Genomic DNA, 24,013 nt, shown 5'->3' on the forward strand with positions numbered 1-24,013 from the left:
TGTTGCCAGAAGTCGCCAGCTCCCACAGAAAATAATACAATGAATAAGTTCATTTAAGTATGAACTTAAACATTTTAAGTAAGTTCTACATTTAATCATGTAAAAAAGGATGCTCTACATTATTAATAAATACACTGCCTGGCCCAGACAATAGTCGCCATTTGGATTTAATAATCAGATACCGAAGAGCCTATGATTGGATAATTATTGCAGTGCTTAATATGTTTCAGCTGGCAACTATTCTTTTAACCCGAACTGATGCAGTGTGTAGCTTCTCATTTCTTAAACAGCCATGTCAGAAGACGTATATCGTGGTCGTGGAAAACATGTTACTGTCATTCAGAAGGGGCAAATTATTGGCCTGCATTAAGCAAGAAAACAACTAAGGAGATTGGTGAAATCACTGGAATTGGGTTACGAAATATATTATTATATATTATTATAGTATTAAAACCTGGAAGGATAGTGGTGAACCATCAGATTTGCGAAAGAAATGTGGTCAGAAAACAATATTGAATGATTGTGATTGGACATCACTAAAACGATTGAAGTCACATTGTAAAAAACTGAGAGTAGAACTCACGGCTATGTTTATTAGTGAAAATAAGAGCATTTCCACATGCACAATGTGACGAGAACTTAAAGGATTGGGGCTAAACAGCTGTGTGGCCACAAGAAAGCCACTTGTTAGTGAGGCTACTTGGAAAAAAAACTACTTCAATTTTCTAGGGAGCATAAAGATTGGACTGTGAAGCAATGGAAAAAGGTCATGTGGTCTGATGATTCCAGATGTACCCTATTTGAAAGCGATGGGCACTTCAGGGTAAGAAGGAAAGTGCATGAAGCGATGCACCCTTCATGCATAGTGTCCACTGTACAAGTCTCTGGAGACAGTGTTATGATCTGGGGTTGCTTCAATTGGTCAGGTAGACTCAACAACTTTATGTGGTAATAAAATGTCAGCTGATTACCTTAATGTACTGAATGTCCAGTTTATTTCATCAATTTATTTTTTATTCCCTGACGGCACAGGCATATTCAAGGATGACAATACCAAAGATTAATTGGGGTCAAATTGTGAAAGAGTGGTTCAGGGAGCATGAGGAATCATTTTCACACATGAATTGGCCACCACATTGTCCTGACCTTAACCCCATTGAAAGAGTTTGGGATGTGCTGGAGAAGACTTCACACAGTGAACTCTCCCGTCATAAATACAAGATCTTGGCCAAAAATGTATGCAAAATTTGAAGCAGTTCCATTAAATGTTTTAGGTTAATAAACTCCCAAGTTTAAGTTAATAGAACTTTCATATTTTGATTTTGTACTAAATGCTGTTAACTTGACAAATTAAGTAAACTACCTAATACATTTAAATGGCAATTAACTCCAAATTTAACAAATTGGCTGATTTTAAAAGTACCACATAATTTCAATTTTAATACTTCAAGTAGAGTGGACTATCTAAAACTAGAAAGTACACTGAATGTTGGCATGCTAAATGCATTCTAATTGGAAATTTCCACTTTTCACCAAAATGGTAACCCCCAAAACTTTAACATAACAAAAACTCTTCTAAATAACAGCTAAACATTAAACACTATCAAGTCTCGCCATTTACATTCATCTTGCAAGACACGTTATATAAAACAACATTTTAACATTTAATCTCCCTGTCGTGTGCCATGCAAAGCATGCTGGGAAATAAAAAGTTTCAGTTAAATTTAAGTCCCTTTAAATTTAAAGAGACAAGTTCATTAAACTCAAAACAATAAAACAATTTAGGTTACTTAAAAGGTGTCAGTTTTGTGAACTCCAAAGAGAAAGTTCTAAATATTCATCAAGGTAATTTATTTGAACTAATTTGAATGATTTAATTTTCCCTACTTAAAACTATTATTTTGAGCAGTATGGTTTACAGTGTGACAGCAACCACTGGCAACAAGATTTGGGCATGGCAAGTGGCACAACAAAGTTGAAAAGTTTAACTTTTTAAAGTGACGTAAAGAGCATATTTTATAGGTATGTGTGTTCACTGAATCAAACACATGAAAATGCTGAAGTCAAACTGGTCTGGACTGTTGCTTTGATGGATTTGGGTGTTGTTTACCTAAATGTGAGAAAAAAGTAATGGCAATATATGTGTAAAATCACACGCTGAACTCTTCAGCTGCATGTAAAAACTGCTCCTCTTGGGATATGAAAGACACACCTCACGAGCCTCTGTTTGAGCGTTTGCTTATCGCAAAACACTCTGAGCTACACAAGTCTTGTTTAAAGGTTTGCTGTCATTGCGCTACTCGTTAAGCTTCCTCAACATAGCACATGCTCAGAAACCTCAAACACAAAGATTTTCATCCCATCAACAGTGAGTTTGGGACTCCTGTGAGCCTGAGAAAATTTTTATTAGCCCTGGGATATTCAAAGATTTCCCATGTGTCAAGATTTGTTAAACATTTGGTATACGCAGTATCTAAATGAACGTGACAGCAATTCAGCTGCTGTGATTCCGATAGCAGCTGAGTATTTGATGACTACATCTGAATGCTGAGAAACATACTGACAGTGTCAACCAACCCAAACTTTAAAGGGATCTGTCTGATTAGTCATGTGCACTGACCATGTTTCCCAACCCTGTGTTCAAATAAATAAATAAAATAGATACATTAGCACACTTTTTAGTTCAGCGTGCTGAGAAATATTACACGATGACTCTTCAATTGATAAATATATAGATTAGACAGATATGCAATTGAAATACATTCCAAGGGCATATTTCTAATTTAAATATATTATACATTAATATAATATATATATTTTTTATTATTATTACTAGAGAGTTTATGAACTAAAAGGTGTGCCAATGTATCTATTTTCTTTATTAATTTGAACACTGAACAAAAGGTTGGAAAACGTGGTCAGAGCAAAGGACTAATCAGAGGGATACTGCCCCCTACAGGTTATTCAGCTGCAATTACTTACAATAAAGTTATTTTAACACTTACAAGCATTTCACACAAATACTTGTAATGCATGATGGTTGGTCTTCACCATCATGCATTATGAGGAGAACAGAGTCATCATTAATCATTAATTTTAATGAGGTTATCCTGAAGTTGCTTAGAAACCTCACAAGATCCCAATTAATATATATGAGCAAAGCCTTCGCCATAGTACCATCCGTGACCTCTGGACGACTACGACCAAAGTTCTTTCAAGCAAGTAAGTCCACTCGGCGCCCATTTTGGGAACGCTTGAAAACTGTTAGTAAAGATTACGATCAAAGTGCATATATCAAATCAGAATTAAAATCAATATAGCAATTTTTGGCTGGTCGTCCAGCAAATGTGTTTGCACGTTTTCCAGATGACTGACAGGCGATGTATCTATGGTGATTATTATTATAAGGCCATATACACAAATAGCAAAATGTGATCATTTCTGCCATATACACAAATGGCAAAAGTAGAAAGAGTAGTATGGGAAGTATGCCATACCGAACCCAGCATATGTTATTTTACCTATTTAGGCGGAACTTCCTTTTCTACATTTCTCCCATTCATATTAATACAAGACAAGTGCTCCGTCTTGGGTTAAACTAACTCTTTGCTAACACCCGCGTAACACTTACCAGCGTCTACCTTTCAATCAATCGTAGAGGCCAACTGGGCGAGCCTCGCGTAACGTAATTAATATTCATGACTTTTTGTATTAGTAGGATTTGAACGTTCGCTTCCTGCAGCCAGTGGTCACTGGCTGTGATACCCTTCGCTGCCAGTAGAGATGCTGTTGCTCTTTTTACTGTAATGACTCCTGGCACAAGCGGTTTGTTTACCATTAGTTTACCACTAGTGGGTCAAACAAAAACTATAAAACAAGAAAAATAATTGGCCCTGAATCTCTAAAATATCCCTATACAATTACTTTGAATTTTGTGCATGGAATTAATTGTTCAACTTATTTGTGTCATTTTTGATTAGCCTATGAGACCACACATGAGTTAGAAATCAGAAAGGATATTTTTGAGACATGGTTGAATAGTAGCCTAATGTAAAAAATTTGTTTTACACCATCCAGCTTCGAATGCATTGGTTTTGGTCACATAGAACAACTGGGCATTGTGTCTTGCAGCTAAGTATAATACGTTAGCAAATCTCTCTATTGACATTATGCAATACTAATATTCCCTTTTCTGTATTCTTTCTGCAATACTAATATTCCCTTTTCTGTATTCTATCTTACTGTCATTATCTTCTGTGATTTATTGTACACATTATCATTATTTACTCTTGCCTATGTTTCCTATTGCAGCCTACCTAAGGTCGCTACAAATAAAACAGCTTAGACACTAAATAATGTCTTAATGAAAATGTAAAACTCATTTTTTGTGAGATTTTGGTTTGGGGTTAAGGTTGGGGAAAGTCTATTTTCGTTAAACTATGAAAATCCATTACAAAATTATAAAATGTTTTAAAGTATAATAAAACTCTAAACAAAGAGTGTAATAAACATGAACTGTTTTAGTATTTATTGTGTAACCCATTGTGTAACTTTGGGATTTATAAATGCAATTTAAAGTACCACAGACCTTCACCAATCCCTACCCCTAAACCTAGCCCTAACATTTTCTTACAAAAATTAACAATAGTTTCACTACAAGGTATCACCCTGGTATTTTGTAGTAAAATCATAATCCCAAAAATTAAATATGGTTACTATACTCACCGACCACTTTATTAGGGACACCTGTACACCTACATATGCAATTATTTAATCAGCCAATTGTGTGGCAGCATTGCATTGAATAAAATTATGCAGATACGGGTCAGGACCGTCAGTTATTGTTCACATCAACCATCAGAATGAGGAAAAATGTGATCTCAGTGATTTGGAGCGTGGCATGATTGTTGGTGCCAGATGGGCTGGTTTGAGTACTTCTGTAACTGCTGATCTCCTGGGATTTTCACACACAACAATCTCTAGAATTTACTCAGAATGCTGCAAAAGCAAAAGAGGTAAATGAGTGTATATTAGCATCATATAACTGTAGTAACACCAGGGTTAATTGCATTAAAACTATTGCTTCCGCCATCAAACATTTTTACTAGATGTTATATTAATATTTATTTATTATAATATGAAGATTTAAGGAACTAGTAAGAGTGGAAATTGGAAACAGGATGGGAAAAGTGGGACAAAAGGCAGAATCAAATCAGGGTGGTCCACACGAAAAAGGCAAATCCACACTGTAATTGCACTGCAGTAACACTAGAGGTGCAGTTTGTCTTCAATTTCTCTGTTTCCACCAGCCTTTTAGAGTCCAAATAGCCATGCTGTGAGGCAGGTGCTATTTACACCTATGAGCATCTAAATATGTATATATTCATTGGCCTGTTTATAATTATAGCTTCTATTTATTTCCCATGATAATATATTAGATGAATCACTATCATCCTGTTCATGTTAAACTTATATCTAAATAAGTTACAATTTAAAGGTAAAGGCACATTGTGGGGGGCATCTTCCCCTATCACTTATAGTCCCTGACAGCACAAGCACATCACCAAGACGTCTATTTGATGTGTGTGTTTACGTCAATACGATTTATTTTTTAGGTTTTTTGCTCGTCTGCAAAATGACTTAAAGGTATTTCCCCTTGGTTGTCAATAAGACATTCAGTAGATGTTTTTGAGATGTTTATGATTAAGAATGTTTGTAAATCTGATCTTCATAAGATGTTTAACAGATGTTATTTAGAATGTGATGCTTTCCAGATGAAAAGATCTAAAACCGATATCTCGGAGACATACATACGTGTGCTGTCTGGGATGAGTTCTTTCATGTTTAGTGCTTTTTGGAGATACAAAATAAAAACATTCATAACCACACATATAAACGGTCTTAAGGTCTAAGATCCATATTTATTAGGAAACGAGGCCCTAAAGGATGAAATGACAAATGAGGGACAAAATGGACTAGCCTTAGTCCACAGTGCCTCTTTGTGTGTTGAGCTAAAGAGCTACTTTCGAAACCATTTGTCTGAAATGAAAGAATACTTTAAATGATACTTTACTTTAATACAATTTTTAACAGACCTACAGCAGTAAACACAGAAAAATTGGACTATGTACAAACAGCAGGGATGTGCACAGACATTTTGGGGGCAGGGGCTCAAGTGGAAAAAAAGGGCACTTCTCAAAATTATTTATAAAAAAAAATGTTTAAACGAAACATTAAATATATTAACACAACTCTGAATTATTTTTATTCACTCACGCAATTGTTCCATACTCAACAGATTTCTACAAAATAATCAGTTCACACAGAGACTGTGGTCTTCTTTAGTATTCACCAGGTTTATCACAAGAGCAGGCAACAGCAATGGAAACTATGCCACAATGTGCATGTCGTCAATGCTACTAGTTTCAAGTATATATTTAAAATAAATGACTGCACCAAGACATAGTTTCACTAATAATTTGTATATTTTGCACAAGGCAATAAATCGTTTGAATTCTTTTGGAGTTATTGGAATGCATAACACTTCAAAATCAACAAAAATCTTCACACTAAACTGAAAAAGGTTGTTGCTGCTATTTTGTTAATTCTACAGGGAAAAAAACACTGCAAAAATAATGAAAAAACAATTGAAAAAATGATTGAAAAAATATAGCAACTTAACTGAAATTTTTACAAAAAAAGGTCTTGATCTTTGAAATAATGTAGTTTTTTTTTTTATCCTATTCACCTGCAGTGCCTTGCCAAATGTATGCAAATTAGCGCATTGTAATTAGTTAATGCCTAATTTGCATATCATTGTGGCGATTGTGATGACGTTATTAGACACAAATTTTACTGTAGTCACCTGTAGTGTCTCCATTAAATACAGTACATTAGCCTGTATGGCCATGATATATTGCCTTAGCTAAACTTTAACTAACTTATTACATTAGTAGCTCATGAATTTTCTTTTGGCTTTTGGCTATTAGCTGTAAGTCGAGGCACTAGTAGCTTATGCCATGATTTTAAGCCCGATTTTCGCTCGCCAACAGTTTTTTTGGAGATCGCCGACAAAAGCCAGAAATCGTAGGCAAATCAGAGCTTGCTCAAGTGAGCGACGAACGCAATGTATGAACAATCAAAGACGCGATTTGAGAGAACCGCCGACACGTCACCGATATCAGCGAGATATATAGGATGTTAAATATCTGGACATCTGCGTTTCCAAATCGTACAATGTGAAATATGTTTTGACTGAATACAACTGCAGAGTTGACCTACAGCCAATGAGAGAGCAAGGATGTTTCAGTGGGAGGAGTCATGATGGACCTGCAACAGAACATCAGCATGGCTGCGGTATCAAGAAAGACTCATCGGACCGAAGAAATGGAGGACAAATTTGTGGAACACTGGCAAATTTGTGGATTTGAAGTTTCATCTGCACTGTAGCACAACCGGGTGGAGAAAGAGAAGAGTTGGAGAGGAATTGTCAATTCTTTGGACAGTCAAATAAGCAAATAGGTAGATTTTTCTGTAGGAGGTACTTTTTCATATTGTAATCAATAAAATATATGATTAAAAACATACATATCATATTCTTAAATGCATAATATATGATCATGTATTTGTTTTCATATTTCTTATAACTTCTCGCGTGTACTTTGTTGTGAAATGTAATTTGGAGCCAGGCAGAGTCATCAGGGATTTGTCAATAGTGAAATGTTTTGTAATGTGTTCACCCCTGTCGCTGATTCATCGTGTAATTTGACTATGACTTCAATGACAAGACAGACAGTTCTGTAATATGAATGGTACCAAGATCCAATGTCTTTGAAAGTCAAGTAGTGTTTAGGAGGCATTAGTCTTTTGTTCATCACTACTCACCTCCACACCAGCCAAGAAAAACACAACAGGGATAGGAGCTGGGACAGGCTGCTGCCTGCCTGCCTGCCTGATGTGCCGATGTGTGTTGCACTGCAGTGTGGAGACACGGAGAGAGGGCAGAATCAGAAACTCTCTGCCCAAACAGGAATATATATTTATATATATTCATTTATAAAAAATAAAAAAAAGGCACCCCAGAAAAAAGTGCTCTTTTTCTCAAGGAAGAAAATGGGCAGGTGCTCAAGCCCCCTTTGATGTCTATGGGTCAGAGCCTCATTTCCCAGAAGCATCTTAAGCCTTAGTAGATCGTAGAATCCATGTTACGATTCATCGTAGTTTTACGGACTTGTTTCCTCATTCCCTTGTTTTCTCTTGTGTATTTAATAATGTTCCATTATATTCTGTTCCTTGTTCCCTGTGTTTGTTTCTTTATATTCTGAGTTACTTTGTTTATCTTATAAAATCAATGCTTAATCTAGATCCTGCTTTCTTGACTCTCTTGACGTTACAGAAAGACTGACCCAAAAATGGATCTAGTTGCTGAATTTTTTTAACTCTCTTGGATACGACCTTCCTTTTGTGGATTACTGTGCTCACTTTTGCCGATCGAACTTTGGGTTCACACTTAAAATACATTTTTTGGATTGAATTACCATCACAAAATAGTCTTAACAGAGATGGGAGAACTCACTTGAAGGGAATATATCAACATCACTCTGGAGAGTTATTTCCTTTCATGTAAGGATGAACCCAGTGCTCCTATCCTGCCAGTTCTCTCAGCTATGAAAGCCATTTCTCCACCTGCTCCAACAGCCACAGAGCTTACCTCATTGTTTTCAGCACTGGTAGATGATCCACGACTGATGTCGGTGCATTCAGCTATGAAGGACATTCCTCACGGGTTATCAACACCCATACCTGCCACGTCCAATGAGCTAACGCCCAAGGCTGCCACGGCATACAAGTTTGTTCTTGAAGCCTCACCCATCCCAGAGCCAACGTTGCAAGCCCCACCGGTCATGGAGCCAGCATTGCAAGCCTCACCCACCCTAGTGGAATTTTTTGAGGGGGCCACCATGGCTCCGCCCTGCGAGCCCTCCATGGTTCTGCCTTCCTTCATCGAGCCTTCAATGGCTCTTTCTTCCGAGCCTCCCACAGCTGTGCTCACGGCTGTTCGGAAGAGGAAGAGAAGAAGGGCTCCTACTCCCCAGGCACTACTTCAGAGGCCGTTCCCCTGTCACTGCCCGTGCTCACGACAACGGAAGTCGTTACCCTGTCACAGCCCATGCTCACGACCACGGAGGTTGTTGCCATATCACCGCCAGTTCCCATGACCACAGAGACCATTTCCCAGTCGATGCCAGTGCTCCTGACTATGGTGACTCTGCCCTAACAGTCTTTCACGACTCCACCCTCACAGTCTTCCATGACTCCGCCCTCAGCTTCTTCCACAGCTCCGTCCGCTCTCTCAGAGACTCCTCTTCAAGCGGTTCCATCCGCTCTCCCAGAGACTCCTTCCCCGCTGGTTCCATCCAGAATGAACTCTCTGGTTCCATCCAGTTCCCTGGCTCATCGTCATCTTCCTGCTCAGCTGGCTCTCCTCAGCCCTCGGGCTCTACTGGTGCGACCATGGTCTCCTGTCCAGCCAAATCCACCGTGGTCTTCAGAGTTGTGGTTTCAACATAAGGGTTCTGACCTTCCATCTCCCCTCGGCTCCACCGTGGTTTGTCATCCCTTTGGAGCCTTGGTCTCCAGGCTCTCTGACTTCGCCTTGGTTTTCCATCTCCCGGGCTCTGCCTTGGACTGCTCCACCAAAAAATCTTCCACGGGTCACCTTCCTTGCGACTCTGTCAGGGCGTTACATTCTCCAATCCAGTTCTGCCCAAGTGTCCTGCTCCGCAAGCTCCACCCTGGTCTATTCCTCCAGCATCACCATGGTCTTCTGGTTTGCCTTGTTCCTCTGCTCTCCTTGTGGCCCCTTGAATTGCCTGTTTCCCCCTCCCGCCCACACCCCATGGATTATTTATTTATTTTTTAATGTCTGGAATCTACTCCTTATGTTTTTGCCTAGACTTTTATATTGAAATTCTTGTTGCTTAATTCCCCATTCCTGTTTCCTGTGTTTGATTTGTAGTACTTTTGTAGATTTATATTATGATTGGTTTACCCTGATTGTTTCCCCAGGTGTTCCTCAGTCCCTTTTTTCCCTTGTGTATTTAAGCCATTGTTTCCCCTGGTTTCTTTGTCAGTCTTTGCATGTGTTCCATTATGTTCTGTTCCTCGTTACCTGTGTTTGTATCTTTATATTCTAAGTTACTTTGTTTTTCTTATTAAATCAAAGCTGCATTTAAAATCGGCATACTTGTTTATTTTTATTTTAACCAATAAGACTAATAATACAATGAATAAATAATGCATTAAATATAGTGTATATATATATATATATATATATATATATATATATATATATATATATATATATATATATATATATATTAATAGATTAATAAATTAGTAAACAAATACAATTATTTTTGTGGACAAAAATAAACTAGTGTCACGATCCCCTGTTGTCTGCCCTGTGTTTCACTTGTCACCTGTTATAAACTACACTTCCCATAATTCCCTGCCCTCATCATTGCCAGTCATTCATTGTTCTCACCTGTGTCTCATTTGATCATCATTATCCCTGTATATTTAAACCCTGTTGTTTCTCCATTCATTGTCGGTTGTTAAATGTGAATGTTTAAATGTAAAGATTCTGATATCTGTTCCTGCCTGAGCCCATCGTGGATGTTTTCTCTTGTATATATCTTTTGTTTCCCCTCGTGGATTTTTTGTTTGTTACAGTCTTGTTTGTCTTGTTATTTTCAATAAAACCGCATCTAGATCCCCACTCCTCGTCTGCCTTCGTAACAGGACGACTGACCATAATGGATCTAGCGGTTCAACAGGCGAACTATAGACTTCTCTGCCTCAGGCAAGAGGACCGTCCAGTGGAGGATCCCATTCGTGGCTTTCTGGAGCTGGCAAATGTAGCGGACTTCCCAGAATACTCCCTGGTGGTGTTCTTCAGGGCAAATCTCCACAGTTCGCTAAGGGAGCTGTTGCCACCGGTGACTCCTCGCTGGACGCTCCTCAACTTTGTGGAAGAGACACTGAAAGTTTGCGGCTCACCGTTCACTGTGGGCGTAGAAGAAGAGGGCCTTACCTCTTACCCACAGTGGTCACCCCCCAGCCTTCCATGGCTCATCCCTTCACGCCTGCCACGGCCAACGAGCCAAGGCCCATGCCTGCCACGGCCGACGAGCCAACGCCCACGCCAGCCACGGCCGATGCGCTGGAAGTCTCACCCGTCCCAGAGCCAGCGTTGCCAGCTTCATCCGCACGGAGGAGGAGGAGAAGAGGAAAGGCTTCTGCTCCCCAGCCCACGCCTGCCACGGTCAGCGAGCCAGAGCCCACGCCTGCCACGGTCAGCGAGCCAGCGCCTGTAGCCTCGACCGTCAGCGAGCCAGCACCTGTAGCCTCGACCGTCAGCGAGCCAGCACCTGTAGCCTCAACCCTCCCAGGGCTCCGCCTCTCGAGCCACCCAGGGCTCCGCCTCCCAAGCCTGTAAATGTCAACATCATACTGTATGTCGAAATGATTGACCCCTGTCACACAAAACACAAGCTCAGTTATATTAGTCTCCTTTTTTATTTCAACCATTACTCCTGGTCGGAGGCGTCTTTAAAAGCTACGTTTTATGGTAACTTATGTATAGCTGGTGCAACTGGCAGTAAACATAAATTAAGCGTAATTTAGTATCATAAAAACATTGATGCAATGCAAAATAATGAGAAATAATTTAAAAACATATGTATATTTTATGACATTGTTTATGTCATTGTTTTGAAGTGAAATGTCTACTTTGACTTCCACATGTCATGGATTTGATGATGTTGATGTCCAGAACTTCAGAAGTGCTGTGAGTTAGGTGAAGGTCTTTATTTAAACCCATGTTAAAATAATATGACATCTTCAATAAAAAAAACAACATAATTATTATATTTTTGCAGGCTAAATGATAATAAAACGACAAACACCAAACACTCACAAGTTGAGAAATTGAAACCGGACAAAGGGCGTTCTGATGAACGAAACAGTGATTGTGTAAAATTAGACTAATGGGTCGTTCTTCATAAAATGAACAAAACTATTTTATATTTAATAGACATTTTCCAGCATGGTAAATAAGATGTATTTATACAGTTACATATAAATAATGAAGTTACAATGACAAACGACAATGTCAGATTTCAGCACTTCAAATTGGACAGCGACTCTCTTGAGTAACACTTAAAGCGCGCACCTTCGTGCTTCATGTTAAGTGCAACTTTGGGTAACACACTTAAAAAATTATGAACATTTTGTAAAATCGCTTGTGGAAAACGAGGTCCAGTTTTCTTTTCCTTGAGAGATCTGGTAACACTGCAATTGGTACATCACCCACTCTTATCACAGAGTACTGACATTAAAACAAACAAACAAACAAACAAACACTATTAACCTTTCTATAATTTCGTACTAACCAGTTACCAACTTGAAAGGAGGCAGCGGAACATTGGAACCAGAATAATGTGTTTGCTTATAACCAGGGCCGGAGTTTCCTTAGACCGGCCCACTTTAGTTCGTGACAGACTATTAAAATAATGTAATTAAAACCTCAGTATGTAAGTCTGTAATAGTGCACTGTGACGCATGATTCAATAAGTCATGAGGCATCGCGTTATAATCTAGATTTAGTAAGTGCGGGCTCGAGGGACGAGCGTCAACATGACAGTGTGTCTTTCAGCCGGGTGCAGTTTCAATCCCCCCCCATTAGATCGGGTCATTCGCACAGCTCATAGAAGAGGCACTGCCCGCACAGAGAAATGCCTGTTTCGGAGTTTGTAGATAACTACAAGACCTGCTTCCGTATTATTTGAACTTTAATAAAGCTATAACGCATTACATATATTTGCATTTAAGATGCAAAGTCAGTGTGTTTCCTTTATAGACCTCCGGCTCCACTTATTCCACAACTAGAGTGCTTCTGTATTTACTTATTGGATATTTTTGTATAATTCCCCAATACTTTGGGATCTACATCACCTGAAGCTGTTTGGAAAGTTTAGAGTGCATCTGGATGGTGATCTGTGTAATTCTTCCTCAGTCAGACTCAAGCACGAACTGCAGTGCTGCTATCCCAAGTCATCATTACAGTTTATTGTGATCTCATGTTACATTAAATGAGATCAAACGACTATTTGACAACGAACATTTTTGTCGACATTGTCGAAAACGTTAATGAACATCTCTACACCGTCCGTAGTCTTCATTAACATTAACTCTTCTAATTCTTATATTCACTCAATGAGCAACAGAGGCTGCTGCTGCTGAAGAACTACAAGAAAAAGTTTGATACATAAACATGAACGGTGGTTTGCAGACAACATTATTTTGCACGGCCGCTAGCATCTTGCACTGCTTAAGGTTAGCTTACCAGCCCTCTCATTGTCTTTATTTGGTGCGCTGGTGCTTTCTTTTTTTAATCTTGCCTTTTCAGCGCCACCTTTGCGCTTTCTATTGTCCATTTATCCTCCATCAACCACAACCACCACTGACTGAAGTTTACAAGTGACGTTTTTTTTGTAAGCAAGGTGCTGCTGTCTGGGGAGTCAAAAAGATAATTACGTCATTAACCTGCAGGCTACACTCTGCCAGTGGGCTGCGAAAAAATTAGAAATAAAAAGAGTGGGGCTGAGGTAAAATAAAAATAAAAAAAGAGTGGGCTGCTGTGAGTGCAGGCAGCCTAGGGACAGTATCCATATTTCACCTCAGTGCCGTGACAACACCAGCCCTTGCTGCCAAAAAAAAAAACAGACCGGCTGACCAGGAATTCTCCCGGTGATCCCGATTTGCCTATCCGGGCCTGCTCATAATGAACTGAAATTACAAACATTTTGTTTTCACTCTCTGGCTGAAACTTTGGCCAGTATGTACAGGAGCTTTATTCTCAACATGAAAATAATGTGGAAATACTGACGAACATTGTATGCAACCTTGTGAAAGCACCGAAAGATATTGAAAATTACTAAATATAATACAGCACAGGGATATCGTCTTAGCTCAACTGGTTTCTCTGGGGTTGAGGCTCAAAGCCAAGAAAAGAGTCCTCTCTAGCGGTCTTAAGTGGTCGTCCAGCTCAAGGGGAATGGGAGGGTCGTCAGCTCGATTGTCACATTAACTGTCTCGAATTGATGGCTGTATTACTGGCCCTGAAATACTTCCTCCAGAGGCTGCCATGTCTTGGTGCGGGTGGACAACACAGCGGTAGTCTCTTACATAAACCATCAAGGAGGTCTACGTTCACGCCAGCTGAACAGACTGGCACGGCAAATTCTCCTTTGGGCCCGGGGAAAGGATCTGGAGGCGATGGCGCATACATGGCTCAGAATGCATCTGTATGCGTTTCCCCCGGTTTCTCTGCTCCTGGGAGTCTTGGCCAGAGTTCTCCAGCAAGGGTCCTACCTCTTACTGATAGCGCCGCGCTGGCCAAACAGTGTATGGTTCTCGGAGATAATGTCTCTCCTTGACGGCTCGCCTTGGGCGATTCCGGACAGGCGGGACCTTCTGTCTCAGGCTCAGGGGACAATATTTCATCCCGGGCCCGAGCTGTGGAACCTTCATGTTTGTCAAATTTGACCGCAAACTGTAAGAGTTTGAGTATTTCTGTCACACCACCAGATTCAAGCCCAATTTTTTGGTGTGTGTTTGTGTGTATAGATAGCAAATGTAGGAAAATTCAACAAATTTTATGCCACCGAGTATAAGGAAAACATGTTTTTAAAGAAGCAATGTTCAAAATTCATGACAATAATCAGTTATCACTGAAATAAGTGTTATGAGATATCTCACCAGTCTCCAGGATAATTTTAGACTTTGTAGACATCAAACAAATATGTGTCTCTGACGCTTTCTGCCTGTCAATAATTTTGCGTGTTCTCATAGTATTGTCCTTGCAGTGAATTATTGAGGCTATATGACATTATATGATTTACAATTTGCCTATTGAGGGTGCTGTTTCGCTACTGTTATGTTTGACAACTGTGGAAACATGCTTTGTGTCAGTTTCAACTGTAGGCTATTGATGCAGCATTTTGGAGAGGTGGCATAGCTAAATCAATGAGTCTTGTGGAAGTTAGAATGCTAAAATCACTTACAGCACCTTTATCCAACACAGTACCTCGTTGGAGAAATTAATTAGCTAGTCACGACTGTTTCCCAAAACAATGTTAGTTCAACAACAAAGACCTGTCCTTAATGACGTTATACATGGGGTGTTTATTAAATGAATATTAAATGATAAAACTCATGTACAGGTACACCAGAAAGCCATTTAATGTGAGAAAGCTCCTGAAGACAGGAAAGCTGCAGGCACGGTGTAGATACATAGCATATGCTGCAATAGATGGGTTTCCCTCTACATCACATTTTGGGGTTCCCCCGACGCACTTGAGCACATGCACTCTTCAAAAACATATAAATGCCACTTATGCCTTAACATAACACATAAAATCCCTTAAAAGTCTGCATTTCTGTTTAGGTGAAATTTCAGAACAGCACTTTCTGCGAACCCTGGAATAAGCCATTTTCTTAAATGCATGTAAACATGGCCAAAGTGTTTACAGAATTAAAGATTTACAGCACATCTGGAAAGTATTCACAGCGCTTCACTTTTTCCACATTTTGTTATTGTTTGTTGTACAAACAATACCTTATAATGACAACATGAAATAAGTTTGTTTGAAATCTTTGCAAATTTATTAAAAATAGAAAACAAACAAAAAAAATCTCATGTACATAAGTATTCACAACCTTTGCTCAATACTTTGCTGAAGCACCTTTGGCACCAATTACACCCTCAAGTTTTTCGTGTATGATGCTACAAGCTTGGCACACTTATTTTTGGGCAGTTTCTTCCATTCTTCTCTGCAGGACCTCTCAAGCTCCATCAAGTTTGATGGGGAGCATCGGTGCACAGACATTTTCAGATCTCTCCAGAGATTTTCAATCGGGTTCAAGTCTGGGCTCTGGCTGGGCCACTCAAGGACATTCACAGAGTTGTCCTGTAGCCACTCCTTTGTTATCTTGGCTGTGTGCTTAGGGTCATTGTCCTGTTGGAAGATGAACCTTTGCCCCAGTCTGAGGTCCACAATGCTCTGGTTTTCATCAAGGATGTCTCTGTACATTGCTGAATTCATCTTTCCCTCGATCCTGACTAGTCTCCTAGTTCCTGCTGCTGAAAAACATTCCCACAGCATGATGCTGCCACCACCATGCTTCACTGTAGGGATGGTCATGGCCAGGTGATGAGCAGTGCCTGGTTTCCTCCAGACATGACGCTTGCCATTCAGGACAAAGAGTTCAATCTTTGTTTCTCATGGTCTGGGAGTCCTTCAGGTTCAAAAACCCGGCAGGCTGTCATGTCACTTTTACTGAGGAGTGACTCCTGTCTGGCCACTCTAACAAACAGGCCTGATTGGTGGAGTGCTGCAGAGATGGTTGTTCTTCTGGAAGGTTCTCCTCTCTCCACAGAGAAATGCTGGAGCTCTGTCAGTGACCATCGGGTCCTTGGTCACCTCCCTGACTAAGGCCCTTCTCCCCCGATCGATCAATTTGGCCAGGCTGAGAGCTCTAGGATGAGTCCTGGTGGTTCCAAATTTCTTCCATTTACGGATGATGGAGGCCACTGTGCTCATTGGGACCTTCAATACTGCAGAAATTGTTCTGTACCCTTCCCCAGATCTGTGCTTCGATACAATCCAGTCTCGGAGGTCTACAGACAATTTCTTGGACTTCATGGCTTGATTTGTGCTCTGACATGCACTGTTAACTGTGGGACCTTATATAGACAGGTTTTATAGCCTTTCCAAATCATGTCCAATCAACCGAATTTGCCACAGGTGAACTCCAGTCAAGTTGTAGAAACTTCTCAAGGATGATCAGTGGAAACAGGATGCACCTGAGCTCAATGTTGAGTGTCATGCCAAAAACTGTGAATACTTATGTTCATGTGATTTTTTTAGTTTTTTATTTTTAATACATTTGCAAAGATTTCAAACAAACTTCTTTCATGTTGTCATTATGGGGAATTTTTAGGAAAATAATGAATTAAATCAATTTTGGAATAAGGCTGCAACATAACAAAATGTGGAAAAAGTGAAGCGTTGTGAATACTTTCCGGATTCACTGTATATGGAATAAAAGTGAAACACTCAGCGAAGTCAAATGATGTCGACACCGCAAACTAACAATGGATTATGCTTCTAACCACAGGTGGAGATCTGTAGGAGATCTGTAGCACTCAACTTAGCGATACTGTTTGTGTATGTTCATTGGAACTATGGTTTCGGGGAAACACCAAGTCGTTTCACTATGTTGGTAATGATTGAACTTGCGACCATAGTTGGCTAACTATGCTTTTGGGAAATGCACCCCTGTTTGAGCAATTTATTAAAAGAAATTACTCAAAAAAGACTAATTTGCGAATCGGGCATCGCTAGTTCTGATTCTAAACAGGCGACTTTAAATATTTAGCCAGTCAATCAGTCAAATACAGTCCGTTATTATGAAATAGGCATAACTGATGAACAATTACCAACATTTCCTTAATTAATTTTGCTTCTGTTCCACGAAAAAAAGTTCTGAACAGAAAACATTCGGGGATTGACAAAATCATTCAGGTTTTTAAGTGACGCCCCTGAGACAGTGTAGGACTGTTTCATTTATGGTATATCCATGACCTTGCTGTTTAAAACTTGCATTAATGTAATTAAAAATCACATTACTAGCTCATGTTCGACAGATCATGTATATTGATTTAGGCCTACATCACTGTAAAAAAAAATTATTAACTTAACTTATGCTAGTTGTCTTTTTGCTTTGATTCAGTCAAGTTACATTAACAAAAAATTCTTTCAACTTAAGAAGTTTAATCGAGACAACAAAATAACCCATTTACAAAACTGGATTTATCAGGTGTTCAAATAACTTTAATACTGTGACACACACAAGGCTACCCATGATGCATTGCAGCACTTAAAATGTTGATGTTTAAGTTCTTATTAAAGATTTTTATGAACACCAGTAATGGCTAGACATTCAGTTTAAACAGAAGGCAAGTAATGGTGACACTCAACAAACACCACTGAATAAAATATAAGCTGTTAACATCACACAACTATAAACTACCAGTTATGACAATAACAGCACACATAAAGCACACGAATTGCAAAAAATAAATATATAAAATAAATTCAAATAAGCCTATAACACTAACTTCATTATTTATATTGCAGTAAGTGTGTTGAAATGGCAAATACTATAATGTTAATCCAACTGAAGTACAAGTTAATAGAATCAACACGTAATAAGTTAAATTATCTTATCAACAACAGCAACAAAATTTAATATTTGTAATAATAATAATTTTATTACTTTTGTGTTAAATGTGTTATGAAATTGAAATGCGTATATCTTAAAAATATTTAAATATTTGTTAGGAGTGTATGTTTAGTGGTGTTACTTAAAGGCTATTGTGTGACCACTGTGTTTTCATGCACCATATACCACAACGCGGCAGTAAATCACCAAGAATGGACGCACATATTTCGTGAGCCTACATAGGCCTATATGAGCTGTGTGTATCTTTCATTCATTGGCTGCTTCTCGTGCACAAGTTCATCCTCCCCCGTGACGCGCGATAAATGACCGTCCTCCCGCATCTCTGCTGACAGACAATCACAGTTCCGCTCTGCGTCGCGTCTGCGTTGGTTTTCTTCCAAAGTGGAATGCAGTCTTCATCAGATAACTTCTGTAGTTTTGCGCTTTAGAAGAGTTTGCATGGGTTCGCTCTTTTGTTTGAATTGATTTGTTAGGTATTTTTTCCGTTTCGAAAAACATGACTGGAGTTTTTGACAGCCTCAGTACAGATATGCATTCAAACCAGATTACCTCCAGCAGTTACCACAGTCTGCACAAATCCCAGGAATCACCGACTCTACCGGTCTCCACCGCCACCGACAGCAGCTACTATAATAATAACCAGCAGGCCGGACAGTGCGCCGGCTCTCCATACGACCAGATCAGCTCTTACCAGTACCAGAACAACAGCATGAACAGCGTCCAGTACAACACCAAGTCATACGAGCTGGGCTTTGGCAATGCCTTTGGCCCCTACAGCACGTACGGCTCCTGCTCCTCACCAACTCCTGCGGATGCTGGTAAATATGTCCCTCTTGTTAGTATTAGGACTCTTTTAGGGCAATCCTTAATGTAATATTTTTTCACATTTGACATTATAATGTTCAGTACAACATGTAGCCTACTTAAATATTTAATGGAGCAGTTATATAATTGCGAAAGTTGTTGTTATTAATTATAATAGCATTTAATATGTGTAACATATGTGTTCTATATATAATTTTCTTACTGCCACGCCTACATATTTTGCTTGAACAGATTAGTTTCTTTTTTTCAAGTTCTTTTTTCCTCTCTCACTCAGAAAAAGAAGAAAGTGAACCTGAAATCCGAATGGTTAATGGAAAACCAAAGAAGGTCCGAAAACCTCGAACTATTTATTCGAGTTTCCAGCTGGCGGCCCTGCAGAGGAGGTTCCAGAAGACTCAGTATCTGGCTCTGCCGGAAAGAGCCGAACTGGCCGCAATTTTAGGCCTCACACAAACACAGGTAAAGAGTTATGCGTTTCAAAGTCTGTGATATCATGTACAAATAACTAAGTTAACAAATGCGCTTGGATTATGATTTTGTTATTACTGTATAAATGCAAATTAAATACTGCTTTATCTTTACATTTACACAATTGGAAATTAGATGCAGAAATCTGCTGTTAAACTTTATTATTATTAATGCACTATATTGTGTTGTTGTATTTAATAAAATATGTCCACCCGTTTTATTGTTTAAGTTTTATTAATTACATTTTATTGAAGTTTACAGAATTCAATTTAATGCAAATCCTTAAAACATATATATATACTGTATATATAGGCTACTCTATTTTTAAATCTCATATATAAATATCATACAGATATATATGTGTGTTAAATAGAGTGTAAGTTGTGTATTGAGTGGATGTGTCTGTGTGTGAGGTTAGCACAGACACATACAAACACACACAATAAAAGTAAAAGAAAACAAATGGTTTGTGTTTTTTTCTTGTATAATGCTGTTGTGTACAATTAAAAAAACCTTGTTTCACTACAACAATTCAACGTTTGACCATTAGGGAGGTTCCGCTTGTTAAAAGTTCTTTATGAAACCATAACTTGGGTTATTTGCAGGTAAAAATCTGGTTCCAGAATCGTCGTTCAAAGTTCAAGAAGTTGTGGAAAAGTGGAGAAATCCCACCCGAGCAGCATGTGGCCTCCAGCGAGTCTCCACCTCAGCACTCGCCGCCTCTCAACTCGGCCTGGGACTTCACTCACAATCCGATCATGAACACTGTAAACTCGGCATTGCCCCAGAGCAACAGCCCTCCGAACACAACGACCCCATCCTTCCTGACAAACTACCCCTGGTACTCATCCACGAACTCTGCGACCCATCTACAGCTACATCACCACAACACAACTGTCAGTGCTGGGACCATATTTTGACTCAAATGACTCTTTTGTCATATTGTGAACATGCAACTAAAATGACTTTTAGGCCTGTTTTCAATCTGAATGGTGAGACTTCTTCACTCTTCCCACATTGATCATTGCCCGTGCGTTTTTGCACGCAACACTGTTGGCTTTCATGCAGGCAAGAACTAAAGAACAAACATATACAATTATTTTTGTATTTATTTATTTTCTTTCTAGGGGTGGTACATTAATGGATTAAAACGAATTGTTCAGTAAACCACTATTATCCAAAGCCTAGAGAACTCATGTAGACATTATAGGAGTGAATATTTCAGCAGGGTGTATTAAAATCATCAGAGCACATGTAGCACAACCTGAAGCCTTTGTTTTTTTAATGACTTCGCTGTCCTTATATCCACCGTAAATGTGTTTTTCTGTGCCCGTCTTTGAATTCATACTTTTTGTTCGTTTTATATTTAGTACATAAGCTAATTTGGAAATACGATATCTGTCTCTGTGTTTTACAGCGTCTCCTTATTAATGTTGCCATTCGTCTAGGATATCATATAGGGTTCTCACTGTTTTTTGATTATTATAGACAAAACGCTAATGAAAATCACTCGCAAGCTACTGATTGTCCAAATGTTATGAGATTATTTTCTTAGTTGTATTTATTTTGAAATACGAACGAACAGTTTTGCCACTATTATGAATCACACTTATTTAAATAAAATGTTTCATGTGAATTTATTGCTTTAGCCATTTATTGACGATTTCTTTTGGAATGTTTCATTTGGGGTTTCTTCCTCAGATTTGTCCACTCCTCCCTCTCTTTGTCTCGGCGCCGGCAGTCTCTAGTCTTTCATAAGTCTGGCAGGAGACGCGTTTCAACGTCTTATAAATGTTTCACACAAAACCATAAATTAATCTTGTGTTGACTAATGTGACAAGTGTGTCTAGCCCACTCCGTACTAAGTAGGTCAAGAGATTTTATGCAAGGTATTTCGGATTGGAAACTTTCTGGCGAATTGTCCTTTTTTTTAAAAGCACGAAAGACTGTCGGGCCATGTTCTTTCATTTCTTTCTTTCTTTTTTTATTGGAGATATTAAACCTAAAGACATAGGCTCGGCGAGCCCGATATAAGTGAGACGCTCGACAGAGCCTCGGGCAGGGAATGAGCGCGCAAACACGCCCCGACACGAAGGCGTTTGGCTGGATTCAGACTCTCTGGAGTCAGAGCTCTGCGCTCCAGACTTTTTATGAAGCCAGCCCAGCCAAAAAAAGCAGGCTGACAAATGCCCTGAGCTAAACAACATGGAAACATTTCCACCACCCCACGCACAATACAAGGCCTTTGTAATGGGAATCGGCTGCCTGGTAGCCTGCATGAATTTTCCACGCCATATAACAAGAAAATATAAAGAAGTGATTATTTGTAGTGGAAAAATAAAATGCCAAATGTGCAACATAGGAATTTGTGTAATGCAGGATGCACGTATATGCTGTTTCTAAATTGCCTAAACAAAACTACAAGCACCATGGCCTTTTAATTGTGCAGAGTTGTATATTAACAAAGTACATCGGTAAATTTTAGAATATTGTATTACTTTCCTTGAGTATATACTTTTGTTTTCTTTCAATTTTACTTCAGTACATTTTTATGAGAAAATTAATAGGCTTCACTCCGACCATAATTTTTTCCAAACCACTTTTGCTGTGTTCAGTCCCCACAAATAAAAAAATTATAATATCCTACATTTGCAAATGTAAACTGCTTACTGATCAGCGATTTTGCTGTCCTATTCGCGAACGAATCGTATGGCTCGAATATTTCGATCCATTCGATTATTTTTATTGGTCAAATCGTTCGAAAACCAATGATTCGTTTCACGAATCGATGTGCAATTCGGAATCAAAAACCTCGGACAATGTGTGGAAGTCAGGAGTTATGCCATTTACATGTAGGCTACTTTTGATGCGTAGGTACATTTAAAATCAGTTACTTTTACATGTCAATTTCCATAAAGATATCGGTACAATAAGGATTCATTAGTTAGTTAACAACATTAGTTAACATTAACTAACGATGAACAATATTTTACAGCATTTATCTTGGCTAATATTAATTTCAACACAGTAATAGGCCTACATTGTAAATCACAAGTTGTATATATTGACATTAGTTAATGCACTACGAACATTAACTAAAAATGAACAGGTGTGTTTTTATTAACTAACATTAATAAAGATAAATAAATGCTGTAAAAAAAAAAAAAAAAAAAAAATATATATATATATATATATATATATATATATATATATATATGTATGTATATATATATGTATGTATATATATGTATATATGTATGTGTATATATATATATATATATATATATATATATATATATATATATATATATATATATATATATATATATATATATATATATATATATTGGCCTATTGTTCATAGTTAGTTCTTGATACCTAATGTATTAACTAATGTTAACGAATGTAACCTCATTGTACAGTGTCACCAAGACATCTTACGAGACTGATTATATGACACGCGTCATAGTTTATTTCTCAAAATAAAAGATAAACGTGCGCACCAAATACGGGATTTAACATTGTTGTTCCTTTTTCAGGTTTATCAGGTTGCTATACATGATATATGAATCTCTTTTTCTAAGGGTTCAAAAAAACTATAAAACAGACATATGTAATGATGGTGTATTCTGTCAGTGTTTGCCACAGTACCAAAGATGTTAAGTGTCGCTCCGAGCTAAGACTGCACCCATATTGAAATGTGCCCGAAGAGATCCACGAGGCCCAAACAATCTCTGTTCACTAGAATAAACACTAGCGGAAAAGGGTTTAACCAAAAGTGGAAATGCTTCCTTTAGGGAGGCCTATAGAAGGCCACTTCTAAATAAAGCACTATTAATGGAGAATAGTTAACGCACACTGTCCCTTGGGACAAGCTGGTTCAACTTATGATCGACAACATTGAAACATCGCATCACTTCTCGAGCAGAACAGGCCATGTTAACCAGTATTTCGAATGTAAAACGAGCCTGACCCTTGACCACATGTAGGCTAGTACCAGTTTTTTCACCGCTTTCTGTCAGCCTGTATTTTTGCTGTCTCTGTATATTTGCCAGCCAGCTCGCAATAGAAGGAAAAAACATTGGGGGAAATGGCCATGGAACGTGTTAACATTGATTGAGTCTCTCAGCACAGGTGGTTTAGCATGGACAAGTGTCACACCTTGCAAATGCAAACGAACGTAAAGCTGAATTGGAGCTGTCTGCAGGCACATGCCATTCTCTCTGAAAGATTAGCAATGTGGTTTTAGACACTTCCGGAATCCTGTAGACAACTTGAAAAATGCCATACCCCATCCCTAATTTATACTCTGATCTGTAATTTTATCCACAATTGCTCCAGTTGAGCA

At 38.7% G+C, this 24,013-nt stretch overlaps 1 protein-coding gene across 1 annotated transcript; it reads left to right on the forward strand.

The window, feature by feature from the left end:
* The first annotated feature begins 18,715 nt into the window (after window positions 1-18,715).
* On the forward strand, window positions 18,716-21,290 carry LOC127655222 (homeobox protein Dlx2a). Its single transcript, XM_052142897.1, has 3 exons — window positions 18,716-19,190; window positions 19,472-19,656; window positions 20,271-21,290. Exons 1-3 carry the CDS (start codon window positions 18,869-18,871, stop codon window positions 20,583-20,585), a joined length of 822 nt encoding a protein of 273 aa, XP_051998857.1. The 5' UTR covers window positions 18,716-18,868; the 3' UTR covers window positions 20,586-21,290.
* Window positions 21,291-24,013: the final 2,723 nt, after the last annotated feature.

Source organism: Xyrauchen texanus, chromosome 14 (assembly GCF_025860055.1).
Source record: "Xyrauchen texanus isolate HMW12.3.18 chromosome 14, RBS_HiC_50CHRs, whole genome shotgun sequence".
Lineage (NCBI taxonomy): Eukaryota > Metazoa > Chordata > Actinopteri > Cypriniformes > Catostomidae > Xyrauchen > Xyrauchen texanus.

Excerpts from the sequence above, each read along its gene's own strand:
- LOC127655222 (XM_052142897.1), top strand. The coding sequence starts at position 18,869 with ATGACTGGAGTTTTTGACAGCCTCAGTACAGATATGCATTCAAACCAG. Across the intron at positions 19,191-19,471 it reads ACCAACTCCTGCGGATGCTG|AAAAAGAAGAAAGTGAACCT; the intron begins GTAAATATGTCC and ends TCTCTCACTCAG. Across the intron at positions 19,657-20,270 it reads TAGGCCTCACACAAACACAG|GTAAAAATCTGGTTCCAGAA; the intron begins GTAAAGAGTTAT and ends GGTTATTTGCAG.